Raw genomic sequence first — 17965 nt, 5'->3', positions numbered from 1 at the left:
TGGGAGCTCGGGCTGGAAAGGAAATGGTTAGAGGAAGAGCTGGTTTTCAGACCCAGGCGAGTCAGTGAGGGGGGCCAGGGGTGGCCTGGGGTTTTACATGCCAGATGTAGGCCGGCCCGGGTGCCTGCCTGGAGCCGCCGGCATGGTCGCGCAGCGGCCCAGCGCGATTCCAGGCGAGGTGATGAGTTAGCGGGTTGCTATGGGGACGGGCCGGGCCACGTGACCAGGGTGCTGCTGCCGGCGCTTTGACGTCAGCAGCCGGGAGGGCGGGCCGCGAGAGGGCGGGGCGGGAGCCGAGCGCCGAGCTGGGAGCTGCGAGCGGCGAGCAGGCGGCAGGCGCGGTCTGCGCGAGGAGCGGGTGAGCGGGAAGGCGAGACACAGCCACCTTCCTCCCCAGCCAGCCCACAGCGGTTTGTTCTCACCCTCGGGAGTGCGCCAATGCCCGGGCCGACCCAAACCCTGTCCCCAAATGGCGAGAACAACAACGACATCATCCAGGATAACGGGACCATCATTCCTTTCCGGAAACACACAGTGCGCGGCGAGCGTTCCTACAGGTACTGGGGCTGGCCGGGGAGCGGCGGCGGGCGGGCGGGCGCGCGGAAACCCGCCCGTTATATAATGGAGCGGACGCTGCCCCCGGCCCCGGCTGCAGACGGCCGTTTGTAAAGGCGGTTGTGGTTATTTGCTGTCTGTTTCCATGTGTCATGTTGGGTGTGCACGGAGGCTGCCCGATTGCAGATGGGAAGCATTTTGTGAATAGGTTTGCTGCCTGCAAGGGGTCTCCCTCCATCTCTTTGCTTCCACATTGATTTCAAAATGCAAGCAAAATTTCCCCTTCTCTCCAAAGGGAGACAAGCCGGAGCACTTCCTTTCCTCCTTCCTTTTTAGATTTTTAAAGGAACCATGAGGTAGGCTGTGCCTAAAGACCAGGAGGAGGGCGAGGAAAAGGTTTGCGCTTGCCCTGGTGTGTGTGTGTGTGTGTGTGTATGTGTGTGCAGGAAAGATGGAATCCTCTAGATTAAGCTGCAGTCTGTGATGTTGAACCGCCAGATTGATGGAGCTTTGTAAGAATTCTGCTCGCTGATTGGTGCAAGGATTGACAGCAGAGGTCACGGTGTCAGACATTCACCGAAATTTTCTCCATAGAACCCAAGGTTTATTAGAAAGAGATTGGACCGCAATGGACCTGAAAGGAACTAGGTGCCCTTGTGCATTTTCTTAGGAGTTTATGGCCTCCGCATGGGTGGGGGAGCCCGCCCTTCTTATTTACAGTAGGAAGGTAATTCCTGGTATTTTGCTGAGGTCTGATGTGAGGATGAGACTGATCTTGGTCATTGTATTGTGAGCTTTTTGATTAATGAGTCGGCCTGTACGGTTGGCATCGTTTTTACATTAGCATATCTGGCAATATGTTCTAGGAGATAAGCTCATTAAAATTGTTTGCATTGTTTGATAAGGATAACAATGTAATGGAGAATGCAGCTCGAATCTGAGGCAGCTCATGGCCAGACTTGAAGGGAGACTGATAGCTTCGCTCATATTTCCTCTGAAGTTCTTTTGTACTGGGGTAGTTATTTTTAAATGCTACCTTGATAACCGCTAACAATGCTTTCGCTCTGAGGCAGAGCACACATACCCCTAAAACGCATCCTTTCAGCTAGGGAGCAACAGGAAATAACTCTTTTTTTTTTTTTTAAATGCCTTCATCTAAACATTCAGATGGTGTTATGGGCAGTAGCCTGTGTATATAAATGTTGCATGTTTAAAAAATAGAGCCAAAAGTACCCCCACTTCCTCTCTCTTTGACCAAAGAAACACTATTAACTGACTCAAAAAAAAAAAAAAAATTATAAGCGATCTTTGCCCTGTCATCCCTGGCAGTTACATAAATACTGGGAGTTAATTTTGGCTGTGCCCATGAGGTCACTAAAATCTCATGCCTATGGTTCCAAGTAATATGTTGACATGACATCCTCAGATTCCAAGTGCTTGTTGTTCTCTTAATATAAACCAAAATTGGTTCACAACCTCTGGGACTCTGCTTTTGGAGACCCATGTGATTGGAACATTAGGTCCCTTCTCTCCCTTCCCCCTTCACCTTTCTCTGTGAACATGCCAAAGCTTAAAATAGAATTTAAAAACAAAAACCGAAGTTGCTTTTAAATCTTCACTATTTAAACTGCTTTTATAGGTAATACATTTGAAGCCCTTATTTATTTATTTTTTTCAGTGATTTCAACTCTGCCACTTAGGTAGTAGCAGTTGCTTTTAAGCAGAGTTCGAATTTTACCACATGAGCTGAAGGCAGTTGCCTGGTTGGGTTTTATTAGTCATGTGAACTAAGTTGCAATGGCAATGGAAAGATCACTTGGGGGGAAAGGTTAAATGCTACCTTTTGTTGATGAATTATTGTTTTACAGTAAAAATTTATTCACCTTTTAAATTCAGTCCAAGTTGTTTTTTCCATTTCCTGAGCTATTTCCAGTTTGCTGTCCAAGTCCCGGTTTGGTACCCAAAATGATGTGAGAAACAAAACTGAATTTGAATAAAGATCTGGTGGAGCAAAATGTTAAGTCACTAAGAGCACCGTGGCCTTTGTATTTTATATAATAGGATTATTGGTCCCTATAGTGAGAGATGCCATAGGTTAAATGAAGAAAGAAGACTCCAAAATAGCTTTTGAATTGTGTTATACAAAAGGTGCACAAGGAGACAGACACACTTGTTTTCCTTGGTCTGCTTTTCCTTCAAAGTGGATGACCAGCGTAGCATAACTGCCACTTATTTTTGGGGGTAAAGGAAGGAAAGGAAAAATGTGACACATTTTTCTATCCAGTAAGTGTTCCATAATTATTTTGGCATCCTGAGGCTGGAGTAATATTGCCATTTAATTGCTGAGGAAACTTGGAAGGCAGTTTGAAAGCCAGAGATTCAGAGATTCAACCACATAGGTTTTACTTTGGCTGTAGGTTAAGTCTGGTCCCCATGAATGGGGTGTGTCAGAGAGTTCTGTTGGAGTGCCATGGAGGGGCCTGGGTAAGGCCAGAGCTCTGGGGTGATCTCTTTCTGGGAATTTCCAGGGAATTCTCTTTCTGGTTCCTTTACTGACTTCTAGGTAGTCCCAGCAGGTCTTTCTGCTTTGGTTTTATTTTCTGCATTTGCTCATTGCATATAGACTCTTTCATTGCTTTCTCATGAAAGTCTTTGTGAAACATTTAAACAAAAACCATCTTAAAAGAAGCATGTGAATATAAGAAGAATGCTATTGTTACTGAAAGGGGCCTCTTCAGACACTCCAGGATAAGAACACCCCTCACCTGGCTGGCAGCACAGGTGAGAGAAAGGCCCAGAGAACAAGCCGTTCTTTCTAGCACCGTTGGGGGCAAGTGGTCACTCTTGCCAGCAGGAGACATTATTGTCATAAGGTTTGCACCAGATTGTTTATAAATAAGGATCAAATGTGGTTCATGATCCAGATATCTTGATCCAGGTATCTCTTGGTATAAACAGAACCTGTTTTTACAGCCTGGACCAGAAGGAGTGGTAAATCATTATTGAAACAGAGTGCCCTTTGATTAGAAGAGCAAGTTTCCTTTAGAAAATTACCCTTCCATTAGCAATTTCAGTTGAAAAGAGCAAGTGCAAAGATGGCTCAGCAGAGCCATGTGGATGTGTTCTGTGGCTCATGTCCACCACTCCTGTGTGATTGCCTTCTCAGCCCCAGCTTCCTCATTGCATTTATGAACACTAGAAATCCATATATTTTAAGAGCGGCCTAAAAAATAAATGTGGTGTGGGCCAGCTGAGGTGACACTGTTTAATTCACAGAGCGAATAGTTGTGTTCTGCCCTCCCTGGAGAGGCGACTCCCTATAGCGCTGTTTCATGCAGATGCTCATAGAAGAGATTTATTTACTGGCCCTCTGCCCACCGCGTAGCATCTTTGTTTGCATATTCCAGGCTTTTAAGAATGAATGTATAAGTCCAGAGGACTAGTTCCACATGGGTATTTGAACATGCAACTACAGTAGCATATGTTTCTGAATTCTTTAAACCAAAAAATTACTCGACCCGAGGCAATGGGCTGTAAAGAAAAACACAGCGAAAACTTAAGCCTAAGACCTTGACTCTGACATCCAACTTTGCTAGCTTTGAAAAATGAGCTCCTGGTAGGGCACACAAAAAGAAATATATGTGTATGTGCCCACAAACACGTGTGCAAAAGATAGTTGCGAAAGCATGTTCTGTTCAACAGAAGCTATTGTAACATGCCTCACTTTAACCAGAATGTAGATTTCAGATCACATTCCCCAAACAGTGACTGCAGAAGTCTCCTTCATGCATCTCCATTAGGTATTTGTTAGCATCATCTGGGTTTACTCCTGTTTTAGGAGGTTTTTGAAAATATTGATTTTTGTCTTTAATGTTTTTCTTAGTATTTTTAAAGGGTGACTAGATACCTTGACTCTAGCCCACCAGGCGGCTCTGTCCATGGAATTTCCTAGGCAGGAATACTGGAGTGGTTTGCCATTCCCTTCCCCAGGGATCTTCCCAACGCAGGGATTGAACTCAGGTCTGCATTGCAGGCAGTCTCTTGCTTTGCAGGCAGATTCTTTACTGACTGAGCCACCAGGGAAACCACCTTAATTGTTAGGCGCCTGGTGTATTTATTTTCTCTTTGGCTGTGTTGAGTCTTTGTTGCTATGCATGTGCTTTCTCTAGTTGCAACGAGGGGGCGGGGTGGGGGGAGCTACTCTCTAGTTGCAGCACTGGGGCTCTCTTTGAGGTGACTTGTCTTGTTGCAGAGCATGGGCTCTAGGGCACATAGGCTTCAGTGGTTGTGGCATGCATGGACTTAGTTGCTTAGAGGCATATGGGATCTTCCCGGACCAGGAATCAAACTGGTGTCCCTTGCAAGGCGTATTGTTAACCACTGGGCCACCAGGAAAGCCCTAGGCGCCCATTTTTTGAACTTCTTTTCAGGGTCCTTTGTCGGAGAGTCTGTTAAAGGAGATGATCCTCCAGGTGCCCCTGGTTGGAGGCTCACCCCTGCTCAGCAGTGGTTGCCACTGGTCTCATCTGTTTGCAGGAGCATCGTCTTAGCAGAACAGTGGTTTGAGATGGTCCTCTGAATTTAGGAGGTTGATTTCCATATTCAGTATCTTTCTGTATATACAGAGACCTCTTGAAGCTGCAGTGAATAATCCTTCAGATTAGTGCAGGGGGAAATAGTGGGACTAATCTAAATATTCTGTTTGGCTTGTAGGATTAATTTGACAAATACTTGAGAATCTCACTCTGGCCACGCTCTCTGCCAGATGCCCCTCCAAGGACCTTGAGTTGTAGCAAAGTCAGATGTCTGAGCCGCTCATTCTGTAACAGGTTTACTTTGTTGTGAATATTTGGCTTGGTCTGATAGCAGAAGTGGTTTGCGCTTTCTGAGCCCACAGTGATTCAAAGTAGAAAAAGATACCCTCAAGGCCAGTATGTTGTAGGAAACTAAAAGACCCTGTTGGAGACCAGCTATTCGGGTGAAAGGAGTGGAGGCTGTAGAATCAGAATTTTCATTGGATAGAATTTTCCCGTGGGGTAGGAGCATTGGAAGGCAGGCAGGGTGACCGGAACTTGAAAATTGAAAGCATGTTGATTGAAAGACTGCATAATAAAAACGGAAGTGCATGCTGGAATCGAGCTCCTGTTCTGCAGTGAGAGTTGAAGGGAAAATGGAATCCTCCAGTGCCCCACCCTACACTGTCCAGGATTCTTAGGGAACCCTTCATTTGCTCTAATAGAGAGACCTCTCCGGCTCTGTTGTAGGGCTCAGGACAAGGGAGGTAGATGTTCCTGGCTCAAGGCATTTTCCCTCAGTAGAAGCGATCAGTGCAACTTCTTCCCATAACAGCATTGGTACTTGGGTCAGATGGTGGCTTCTTGATATACAGATGCCAGCTTCACAGTTAGCAGGCCAAAAGGGTGGCTGCCGCATAGAGTTTACACCCTTTCAGTCCTCCCAGACTCAGAAGCAGAGTGTCTGGTATTTCACTGTGAAGGATCCTCAGGAGTCATTTAATGCCAGCTGATGACATGGCTCAGAATGCCCCTCAGGGTTCCAGTGCCACTTTTCTCACAGCTGGAAAGTGACACCTTCGCTGGCAGATTCTGGTGTGGACTGAGTTTAACCCAGATGGTGTGGATTGCTTTACTTTCGAATTTTGTCAATTTCACTTTAAAGGAATTGATTTAGTCCTCTCCTGTGAACAGTGTCTTTTCCACAATGAAATTTGTTAGGATGTGTATGTTAGAATAATTCCATTCTTCCTGACTTCGGGCTGTCTTTCAGATACCAGTCTCTAGAATTCTACAGTGGATGTGTCATACTCATCTAGTATCCTTTTTTATTGAAGTATATTTGCTGTACCATATATATGTTACAGGTATAGTGATTCACAATTTTTTAAGGTTATACTCCATTTATAGTTATTATAAAACATTGGCTGTATTCCCTGTGTTGTACAGTCTATCCTTGAGCATGTTTTGTACCTAATAGATTGTGCCTCTCAGCCCCCTGACCCTATATTGCCCCTCCTCCTCCCCTCTCCCGAGTGGTAACTACTGGTTTGTTTTCGGTATCTATTAATTTGCTTCTTTTTTATATTCACTGGTTTATTTTTGAGAGTGCACAGATAAGTGATACCATACAGTATTTTGCACTTAGCATAATACCCTCCAAGCCCATCCATGTTGCTGCAGATGGCAAAATGTCATTCCTTTTTATGTCTGAGTAGTGTTCCATTGTATGTATATGCCTCATCTTCTTTATCCATTCCTCTGTCAATGGACAGGTTGTTTCCAAGTCTTGGCAGTTGTACATAATGCTGCTATGTACACTAGGTTGCCTGTACCTTTTTGAATTAATGTTTGTTTTTTCCTGATATATACCCAGGAGTGTTTATGTCTCTCATCTAGTATCTTAAGCCCTCTTCCAGCAACTTTTTGTCTTGGAGCACTCCGTACACCCGCCATGGGTATCACAGGAACCTCATTTTATAGCTCACTTTAAAATTCTGATTGTTCATCTCCTAGTTTTTGACCTTTGGAATTTATATTATGTTGAGAGAATGCAAAATGGAAGCCTGCAGTTCACATAGGCAAAAACTGAAATTATGTGCTTTCACCTTATAGCATGAATCAGAGACATGGCTCCTAAACATGTTTTTGTTAGATGCATCCCCAAAGATAACTTATTTTAACGGAAATAACTCATTACTGCGGTAAAAATGAAACAGGGTTTTATAGGCCACCAAGAAATAATTTCTTAGTAGGTTACTGTGGATAAAAAAAAATACTTGTACATTTTCAGTGTCATATCTCCCCAGCCTAATTAGGATCTTATTCACTTGAACCAGGGCGCACTTATTTAAAGCATTATTTTTTTTTTCTAAAGGATCCAAAGGTGGTGATAGGTGCATAGGATGGTCAACCTGATGACTGCTTTTTGTGATAGATGCTTTTGAGTAATTATCTCATAAAGGAAATGTAATGAGAGCTCAGCCTTTCTGTTACTTAGAGACCTCATTTGCTTTGAGCAGGTAAATGTGTCAGAGAGCCAGGTTTGTGCTATGACTTGAAACAGAAGAGGAATAGGGGGAGAGGCTTGAAAATGAAGAGTATGCGTTGTAAATATTTAGTGCACATTGGCAGAAGTCTGTGAAATGTGGGATCTCACGCACAGGGTTGGTCCAGAGGTTTATGACCAGCGCTTGGTGTTAAGTCATTCTTAAAATGACAGTGCTCTTCCTATGAGGCACACCTTAGGTTTCTGTGATCTGTTTTATTTTTTCCTAGAAGTTGCGTCTGATTTTCTTTTATAACATTAGTTTTTCATTCTTAAGAGTCAGCCTGCCCTGGCAAAGCCCTGAGAGATAATTTGTCTGAAATCACAGTGGAGTGACGTCTCAGGGAGGCGTTCCTACTGTCACAGTTCTACTCTGATTACAAACAGTAGTATCCCCTCATCCAGGAGCCCTCCCACGGGGTTCCCTGCAAGGCTCAAATGTGGTAGCTCAGACGGTAAAGAATCTGCCTGCAATGCAGGAGACCCCGGGTCAGGAAGATCCCCTGGAGAAGGGAATGGTGACCCACTCCAGTATTCTTGCCTGGAGAAACCCATGGACAGAGAAGCCTGGTGGGCTACAGTCCATGGGGTCGCAGAGAGTCAGACACAACATGACTTAGCCACTGACACTTTCACTTTCAAATCAGGAGAAAGCGCAAGCACTCACATGGGCTCCTCTCCCCCTCCCCAGTCTACTTCCTTTTTGTCATTTTAGAAAGCCAGAGCGTGTTTTCAGGTTGCCGATGATAAAATCTTTTAAATTTCCACTGTGTAAATAATTATACAGTTGCAGCTTTATTAAAATTTAAGCCAGAAGTCCAGTCATCTAAGAATCTGTTCTTTCAGCAGACTCACCAGGTTCCTTCTATATGTCATACTCTGAGCTGGGCACTTGAATTCAAAAATAAGTCACACAGGGGACTTACCCGGCGGTCCAGTGGTCAGGACTCTGTGCTTCCACTGAAGGGGGTGCAGGTTCAATCCCTGGTCAGGGAACTAGGATCCCACATGGGGCAGCAAAAAAAAAAAAAAAAAATATATATATATATATATATTTATATATATATAAATCATGAGTAGCCCTTTCTTGAAAAGCCTCTAAGTCTTGGGGATAACAGTCAGGAAGGCATTGTTTGACTGGAGGAATCGGAGGTGGAGAAGTTCCGCTGACCCCAGGAAAGTAATTCTGTGAGTCTTCTGCTGATAACTAGCAAGGGCAAAATTACCCTTGTAGCTCATTTGGTAAAGAATCTGCCTGTAGTGCAGGAGACCTGTGTTCGATTCCTGGGTCGGGAAGATCCTCTAGAGAAGGAAATGGCAACCCACTCCAGTATTCTTGCCTGGAGAATCCCATGGACAGAGGAGCCTGGCAGGCTGCAGTTCATGGGGTCGCAGAGAGTCGGACATGACTTAGTGACTAAAGCACCACCACAGTTTTCAGGAGCTTTCAGTAATGGCACCTGTAGATAAAAACCATGTTTGAGTGTGTGTGTTCCCTCCTATGACCTCTGTGTATAAGTTTTAACACAGCCTCATGGCATAGGTTTGAGCATTGTTGAATGATGTACGTGGCGGTGGTGGGAAGGTTACTTCTCCCTTACAGAAAGTCACTTGAGGAAAAATAAAATGCTTATCTCTTTTGATCCTCCAATTTTTATGGTGTTTTTTAATGGAGCATCACTATGTTAAGTTAGTGCAGTAGACTAACTTTTATGTAAAGAAAATGTATACATTCATATTTCCTTAATGGGCATGGAGAAACTGGAAGAATGTTAACACATGTGGACCTGGACACATGTCACAGTGGAACTGGACAGATGATGGGTCCCTGGGTACCTTACTATGTTTGAAAAAGAAATCGGAAAACTGTGTAAAATGCACTCCCTAATCAAACAGTGGTGTTTCACTTAACCCCTTAGTGGCAGTTTGAAAATTAAATGAGTTTTGATTTTTCACAGTGAGTTTTACATGCGGAAAGGTGTTGGGAAGCATCTCAAAATATCCTTGCTGAAATCACGTGGATGATGTTAAAGATTTGCCTGACCCAAGTACCATTCTTATTCGCGGCTGCGGCATCCGCCTCTTGAGGTTTCACACAGAGCGAATGCATAGTCCATATTTTGTTTCGTTTTCTCCAGAGTCCATCAGAGCTGCATTTGGTGTTGTTTTTTGTGATGTGGCCAGCCTGCTTAGTATGCTCCATGAATCTTGCTCTGACTGCAAAATAATCCTCTGTGAAGATCACTGTCAATATCCTCTTTGGATGTTTTTCTTCTCATTCATTGAGCACCTGGTGTGTCTCAGGTATTGTGGAGGGGCCCTAGTTGTGCAGTTGCAGGTTTTGGCCCTTTTTTTAGGCATTCTGCTGCTGTCCTCTGCACACTGCCCCCACTTCCGAGTCTGACTCCCCACCTTTGGAAGTTATTGAGTGATATCTGGCCTTGAGGTCCGCCCCACTCTCCAACCCGTGATGGTGCTAGACGCCCGCCAGGAAGCAGGCCATCTGCATTCACAAGCCCTCCCTGCCCCCTGCCCCTCCCCCTCCCGTCTGGGTGAAGGCTGAGTGGATGGCAGGGAGACTGACCAATTAAGAATAAAACAAAAGGAGAGCTTTGAATACACTCTCCCAGCTATCGGGACCTGCTGCTCACCGGCTGTAACAGTGAAATAGAAAGCTTGTGGAGCCTGTGCTCTGCTAGAGAAGGAGGAAGCGGAAGAGGGCGCAATTGGTGGGTGCTGGGTGGGTGGGGGAGGGGAGCGCAGGATGAGGGCCTCTTGGGGGGGACGTGTCAGCCCCTCCCCCTCCCCCCTGACCCCCTGGCTCTTTCTGTTTCTGGGGACCTAGTACATCTGTCCGTCGACACGTCTTCTCCAGGGAGAAGGAAAGAGAGATGAGCGTCATCAGCCACCCAGGCAAGGAGGCTGAGGATAGGAGGAGTCAGCCTTTCCAACATCCCTTAGTGGGGCTGGCAACACAACAATAAATGGAAAAGCAGGTTTGATGTTTGGGAAGCCGGTATCCCTCTCCCTGGAATTTCTCACAGGCAGATAGCATGGTTGGATCGCCGACTATAAGATGTCAGTGTGAGTAACAGTTGAACATACTTCCAGCCTGTGTGATGAAGGTCACGGCCTCCTCACCTCCAGTTCAGAATGTGGTCTACCTCCCATTAGGACCAGTTGGGGCATTCAGAGTCCCAGATTGCTGCTCAGAGAAGCAGGGAAGGGGTAGCAGGCAAAGCCTGGGCTCTGGCCTCAGACTTATTCTCTATCCCAGCTCCACCCTTTTCAAACTGTGTCATCTAGGGCAAATTTTTTAGCCTCCCTAAGCCTCATTTCCGTAATAGGCAAATGGAAATAATAATAGCATCGACTTCACAGTTCTTAATGAGGACTTATGAGATGCAGAATATAAAGTATACCAAGCAGTTGAATGGTGCACAGTAAATGCCTTTCAGAATATTAGCTGGTATTGTTGCTTGTCATTTCAGTGTACTCTTTTACCTTGGCTTTGTAATAAACTATGATCTTTATATCCGCAGTACCTCTTACAACACCTGACACAGCAGTTGTTCATTAAAAGTCTGACTTCAGTCTGGGAAAAATTCAAACAAATTATACTGTGATCTCCCCACCTTACCAACTTGATTAAGAATTAATTTTACATACAGTGAACTGCATCTGTTTAAGGCATAATGATTCAATGCGTATTGGTGGTATGTATGCCCTTGAAGCCATCACTCCCAAAAGATTGCTGGTGTCCTTTGCAGTTCATAGCTCCACTGTTCATGGCACAGGTAACCACTGCTTTGCTTTCTGTCACCCTAGATTAGATTACATTTTGTATAAATGGAATCATACAGATTGTACTCTGTAGTGTCTGACTTCTTTTACTTGGCATAATGATTTTGAGATTGACCCAGCATGGATGAATACAACTCGGCCACAAAGGATATCAACCCTGAATATCCATTGGAAGGACTGATGCTGAAGCTCCAGTACTCTGGCCACCTGATTTGTGGCCGAGTGGTATTCTGTTCTATGGCTTTGTTGTTCTTTAGTTGCTCAGGCGTGTCTGACTGTTTGCGACCCCGTGGACTGCCTCACACCAGGCTTCCCTGTTTTTCACTGTCTCCCGGAGTTTGCTCAAACTCTTGTCCATTGAATCAGTGATACCATCCAACCATCTCATCTTCTTTCATCCGCTTCTCCTCCTGACTTCAGTCTTTCCCAGCATCAGGGTCTTTTCCAACTAGTTGGCTCTTTGCATCAGGTGGCCAGAGTATTGGAGCTTCAGCATCAGTCCTTCCAATGAATTTTCAGGGTTGATGTCCTTTAGGATTGACTGGTTTGATCTCCTTGCTGTCCAAGAGACTCTCAAGAGTCTTCTCTAGCACCACAGTTCGAAAGCATCAGTTCTTCAGCACTCAGCCTCTTTTATTGTCCAGCTCTCACATCCATACATGACTACTGGAAAAACCATAGCTTTGACTATACAGACCTCTGTAGGCAAAGTAATATGGCTATACCATATTTTATCAGTTACCAGCTTGTGAACATTTGGGTTAGTTTCAGTTCTTAGCAATTATGGATACAACTTCTATGAATATTCATGTATAACTCTTTGTGAAACAAATGTTTTCATTTCTCTGAAAGAAATATCTAGGAGTGGAATGGTTAGGCAATATAACTGCTGTTTAAGAGACTTAAGGAACTTAAGGAGACTTAAGGAATAGTTGTCCAAAGTGGTTGTACCATTTCACATTCCTACCAGAAGTGTAGGAGAGTTCCAGTTGCTTCACATCCTTGTCAACACTTGGTATTGTTAATCTTTTAAACTTGGCCATCCTTACAGATGTGGACAAGTATCCTGCTGAGATTTTAATTTATATTTTGATTATTAACGATATTCAGTGTCTTTTATGTGTTTACTGGCCATTTGTGTACATTCTTTAGTGGAGTGTGTGTTCAGGTCTTTTGCCTATTTTAATAAAAAAGATTTTTATTTTTATTTTACTATAATATGGTCTTGACTTACATTTCAATGAGTTTGAGTCCTGTGTTCTTAACTTGAATGTAAACCTCTTAAGAAAAGTCAGTGTTTCTACCTGTTCTTTATCCACAACGCTTTTTCTGGAAATTAGGTCCAGTTCTCAGTAAGTATATACTAAATGATTTTATTAAAATAAACTTCAAAATAATAACTGGATTGTTATTTTTAACTCAGGGAAAAACTACTAAAGCCACTTTAAAAGTGTATATGAAAGAGTTAAATTTTGGAGCTATATTTTCTTTGAGGTCTTGACATAGACAAGATACTCTTTTAATTCTGTGAACACTATAGTTCTGTAGATAGTCTTTTCTTTGTACTTAACACCGTATCAAATTTTACACTATTGAATTTAAAAGGAAAATGTGGGTAGAAATGTCTTCCTCTTTAAAGGTAGCAAGGAACCATTTCCATATTTCAGAAATTTTGCCCAGGATAATCAAAGCATTACATGCCGTTCCTTGCCACCTTTTTTTAATTCTTAGGCTAACATTCCCCCAACTTTGGCTCACCCCTCATTCTATCTCATTTGACATTTTTTGTTCTTGTTGCCCAGACTGACTCCTGACTTCTTAAAACTCTTAAGGAGAAGTTGCCTCAAGTAGCAATAGAATTTAGAAACTAGGAAGCTAAAACTCAGTAAAATCAGTCAGTCGTGTCTGATTCTTCTCGACCTCATAGACTGTAGCCCACCAGGTTTCTCTGTTCATGGAATTCTCCAGGTAGGAATACTTGAATGGATAGCCATTCCCTTCTCCAGGGGATCTTCCCAACTCAGGGATTGAACCAGGGTGTTTTTCATTGCAGGTGGATTCTTTACCATCTGAGTCACCAGATAAACCCCATAAGCTCAGTAAGGCCCTGGATTTACCTGAAAGGATCAGCTGAGGACCCTTGTGATTTTTTAAAAGGGAATGCTTGGCTTCCCAAATCTTTGCAGCCAAAAATCAAATTTCTTAACCACATATGTTTCAAAATCCAAATATACTATGAAATAAAGGTCACTTATGATTTCACAAATGCCCTAGGTCTTCTAGTAAATTCTGAGTGCAACATCTTTCATCTATCACTTACTCATTATATTGCAAAACCATGAGGCCAGATTTCAGATGAGTTACAGCTTCCATAATGGCAGTAATCTCTTGCTCTCTTGGTCATAGATGACTATTTTCTGTGTCCTGTTTAGGACTGAGCAAGTTACAAGCCACTGGAGTATCAGTTGAGAGTTGAGAGTGTTCTTTTTTGCTTTCATTGAGGTTGTTCCATGAAAGGAAGCCAAATACCATTCGACAGGACATCCTGTGATTCCCTTAGTTTACGATAGCCAAGGACATGGCTTTTTTTCTTTTTTAAAGAGATGATTGCTTGCTTCCTTTCCTGTTAACAAGGGAACCCAGAACTGATGCTGTCCATTCGGCTTTAAGAACAATAACTAGCAAATAGCTAAAGCTCACTCCAAAATCACCCGAAGAATTTTAGGACATGGAAGAACTTCCAGGTCTTTTTACATGAGCCAACAATGGTTTGATCATGGTTAGCATTTAACTGACCATCAGTTCTGTTGTCTTGAAATAATAATTAACTGAAGAAGAGAGGAAACAACCAAGCTAGAAGTTCAAAAAATTAAGTATGTTAACAGAAAATCTGAAATCAGGTATATTATGAGATATCTGAACAATGACATCTAAGTGTGGATGCTACACAGAGAGAGGACATGGAAAACGCTCATAATGTGTTAAGAGAAACAAGCTGATGAGTACAAAAGTGTATAAGTGCTATATTGATGTCCTAGGGCTCCCCTATCAAATGACCACACACTGGTGGCTTGAAATGCCTTCCCTCACAGTTGTGGAGGCTGGAAGTCTGAAATGAAGGTGCTGGCCGAGCTGTGCTCCCTTCCGAAGGCCCTGAGGGGGAGTCTTTCTGTGCCTCTTCCTGCCAGGTTGCCTTCTGCGTTCCTTGGCTTGTCGCTGCGTGGCCTCAGTTATCACACGACCTTCTGTGTGTGTCTGTGTCTTTCTGCGTCTCCACACAGTGTTCTCATAAGAATACAAGTCGCTGCGTGCCCTTGAAGGGAGTTCAGGGTCGAGAATGACACATTTTGTACTCCAGCGAAACTGGTGGAACAGGTCTTCAGAAAGTCAGGTATTTTCAGGAATTGGTTTCATGTTCCCAATCCTCGCATCTCCTCATATCTAGAAAAGGACTCAGTCCCTTCATGGTGACATCAGCTCCTCTTGACTGGCAGAAAATCTTTTGTAAGATAAGTGCTCGATTGCACTGAAGTCCCCCTTCACCCAAGTCACATATGTTAACCTTCCTCCCCCCACCTCTTTGGAGCAGTTTCTCAGAGCTATCTAAGGTGCTGTCTCCCAGGTTGAAGTCCTCATTTTGCCCCAGATAAAACTTAACTCACACACACAAAAAAAGAATGCAAGTCATTGAATTTAAGACTCTAACCTTATCTCGCCTAATTAAATCTGCAAAATGTATTTCCTAATAAGATCATGTTCTGAGGTTTTGAGTGGGCATGATTTCTAGGGGAGAGGGTGATGCTATTCAATCTAGTGTATATATGTGTGCTCAATCACTCAGTCATGTCCGACTCTTTGCAAGTCTGCCAGGCTCCTCTGTCCGTGGGATTTTCCAGGCAAAAATACTGGAGTGGATTGCCATTTCCTCTTCTAGGGGATCTTCCCGACCCAGGGATCAAACCTGTCTCATGCATTGCAGGTGAATTCTTTACTGCTGAGCATACACACACACATGTGTGCATGTGTAATCATTTTTATAAATGTGCATCTATAAAATACACACTCACTTCTCTCATATAAAAGATCTTTAATTTTTATCTTAATTTTCTACTTTTTCTCTACTAAAAGCGTGCTGATTTTCAATATAAAAATATTTTTTTTAAATAACACTTTGACATCTACTTTTAAAAAACAGATTTTTTTTAATAAGCATTCTACCTTGGATTTCTTTTCTTTGTTTCATCAAACTATTATGATTTTTTAAATCATAATTTAAAATAGGGATTATTCCTTTGTAGTGTATATAGACACAGAAATATATGGAGTCAGTATTTTTATGATATTAATTATGTTTATTGTGCTTGTTACATTATAACAATAGATAAGACTGAAGTAATGTAAAGTAAACCAGTCTTGGAGACATTGGGTCAACCAGTATAGTATCAGGTCTTTGATTTAAGTCTGCCCTCTGCCTAGCTCAGGTGTGTCTGACTCTTTGGGACCCCATGGACTGTAGCCCGCCAGGCTCTTCTGTCCATGGAATTTTCCAGGAAAGAATGCTGGAATGCGTTGCCATTTCCTGCTCCAGGGGATCTTCCTGACCCAACTATCGAACCTGTGTCTCCTGCCTTTGCAGGTGATTTCTTTACCATTGAGTTGCCTGGGGAGCCCCCCGCCCCCTGCAAAAGTGATAATTATACTCAATTGCTGATTCAGATTAATTTTTAAAATATATTTCAGAGTCTCTAAGTTAAATTAATCTTAGGAACCTAGAAACTAGGGTTTGGGACAGAATGGGGAGGCACTTTGCAAATCTCACATTGCCTCATATACTGGGTAACTTTTAACACACATTCACTCTAGCACTAATTTCATCTACTTACCGAATGTGTTTAGACTTTCCTGTCTCCAGTAACATCTCTGGTTATTTCGTCAAGTAGTTTATATGGTCTTGTAAGTAATTTCCTTTTCCTTAATTATTTCTGAATGCTCATTAATCAGCTGTTACTTTTCCATTTTTATCCCAGGTTTAACAAAACATTCCAAATTCAGCAGAGACCGTAATCCCACTTTTATTAAACTGCAACAGTACGTTAAATTTTGTCCTTTGCTCCCGTGAGTCCTCATAGCATAGTACTGCAGAATCAAAAAAGGAAGCTCCAGTTCAAGAAACTGCTATGCATCCTCTCCTCCCAGACCCAGAGGTCTGACCATATCTGTCCCTCTGGTATTTCTGTACCTGATTCAGTTTGAACATGGCACACTTCTTAGCCACTTTTTACCCACATGCTCAGTGTTTTGTACTTCCTTTTGAGAATTACAGTGTTTCTACACTGATGCTGGAAATGTTTTCACCTTCGACCTGGGTCAAGACAGCAGACAGGAAAGCGGAGAGGTATTGCAAATGAAGTGGTGTGTGTGTGTGTACGAACTGATTTTTGTCAGGGGCTTCTGGGTCTTTTGATGCAAGTCTATCAACCCTTTCTTCATTCCCATAAATAAATGGTAAATGACTTTACTGCCTTAAAAAAAAAGAGAAAAACCCTCTTCTAATCCCATACAAGGCAGATGGGATTGGTGTCTGGTTGCCCAGACAAGAGTAGCAGGAAACTGGAGCAGGGGGAAGAAGGATGAACTCTGACTCTGGGGTGGAATTGTGGACAAATAAGAGGGAAATCTATTCTCTGGCCTAAATGAATCATTTCACCTGGGAAGGGAAGTTTCGGGAATGATGGCTTGGGGAACTGGTGATGAAATAGTGTTACTAGTTTTGATGGTATTTCCCCACCGCTACACCAGTTTGGCTGAACTTTACTAATCTTGGACCAAAATTTCCATTTCCTGTGCTCACGACCTGCAGCCGTCTTGGACGTAATTCACAGGATGTCCTCTGGGGTTGTGGAGTGGGTTTGAGGTAGAAGCTGATCATACCTTGTCAACCAAAGGTCATATTTAAGAAACTTAAGGAAAGAATTAAGAGTGGGTGGCATGAAGAAGGCTGGGGGTGTGTGAGTGTCCATCACCCATTTTAGAATTAAATTCACCAGGATGTATTCGAACAGTGGCCTGTACTTCCCTCCTTCTTTGAGGCTTAATTTTATTGGTACTTCACTTCCCATTTCAGAATGTTCTCATGAGTTTAAAAACAAATTTTGCCACAATGTAAATACAGACCTTTGGATAGGCACCAATCTCTAGAAGTGAGATACCAAGAGACTTGTCATTTTTGTTTGCTTATAAGAGATTGATTTTTCTAAACACGTAGTCAGGACATCCATCTGAAGTCTTTTATTAGTTGCAAAAATTATAAGCAGCAATCATGTATGTGGCCTCTACCCATTTTATCTAAGCTACCACAGAAAGCAAATTGAGAGACCTGAGTCCAAGATGTGTAGTAAGTAGAAATGTAAAAGATGGTGACTCCCAAAGTATTAGCATGCTTTATATGTTACAGCTGGTAGGCTTTTGAGCCAAAAACCATCCCCAACATTAAACTGAGTAAAGCTAGTCACCAAATCTCTCCATGTCAAGCTCTTCTTCAGGG

At 43.0% G+C, this 17965-nt stretch overlaps 1 protein-coding gene across 3 annotated transcripts in view; it reads left to right on the top strand.

Annotated features, from left to right (window-relative positions):
• The window catches only part of MAPRE2 (microtubule associated protein RP/EB family member 2), a 177996-nt gene that overhangs the window by 67897 nt on the left and 92134 nt on the right, over positions 1 to 17965 (top strand). The window contains exon 1 of one of the 3 annotated variants that reach the window (XM_043889423.1): positions 281 to 557. The exons of the other annotated variants lie outside the window; for them this stretch is intronic. Coding sequence (XP_043745358.1) covers positions 439 to 557 — 119 coding nt within the window. The 5' untranslated portion in view covers positions 281 to 438. Of the gene's footprint in view, positions 1 to 280; positions 558 to 17965 lie in introns of those variants that run through there. 3 annotated transcript variants of the gene reach the window in all.

The sequence above is a fragment of the Cervus elaphus genome, chromosome 27, assembly GCF_910594005.1.
Source record: "Cervus elaphus chromosome 27, mCerEla1.1, whole genome shotgun sequence".
NCBI classification, from domain to species: Eukaryota; Metazoa; Chordata; class Mammalia; order Artiodactyla; family Cervidae; genus Cervus; species Cervus elaphus.
The sequence above is the reverse complement of the archived record's forward strand: the minus strand, read 5'-3'. Positions and strand labels throughout refer to the sequence as shown.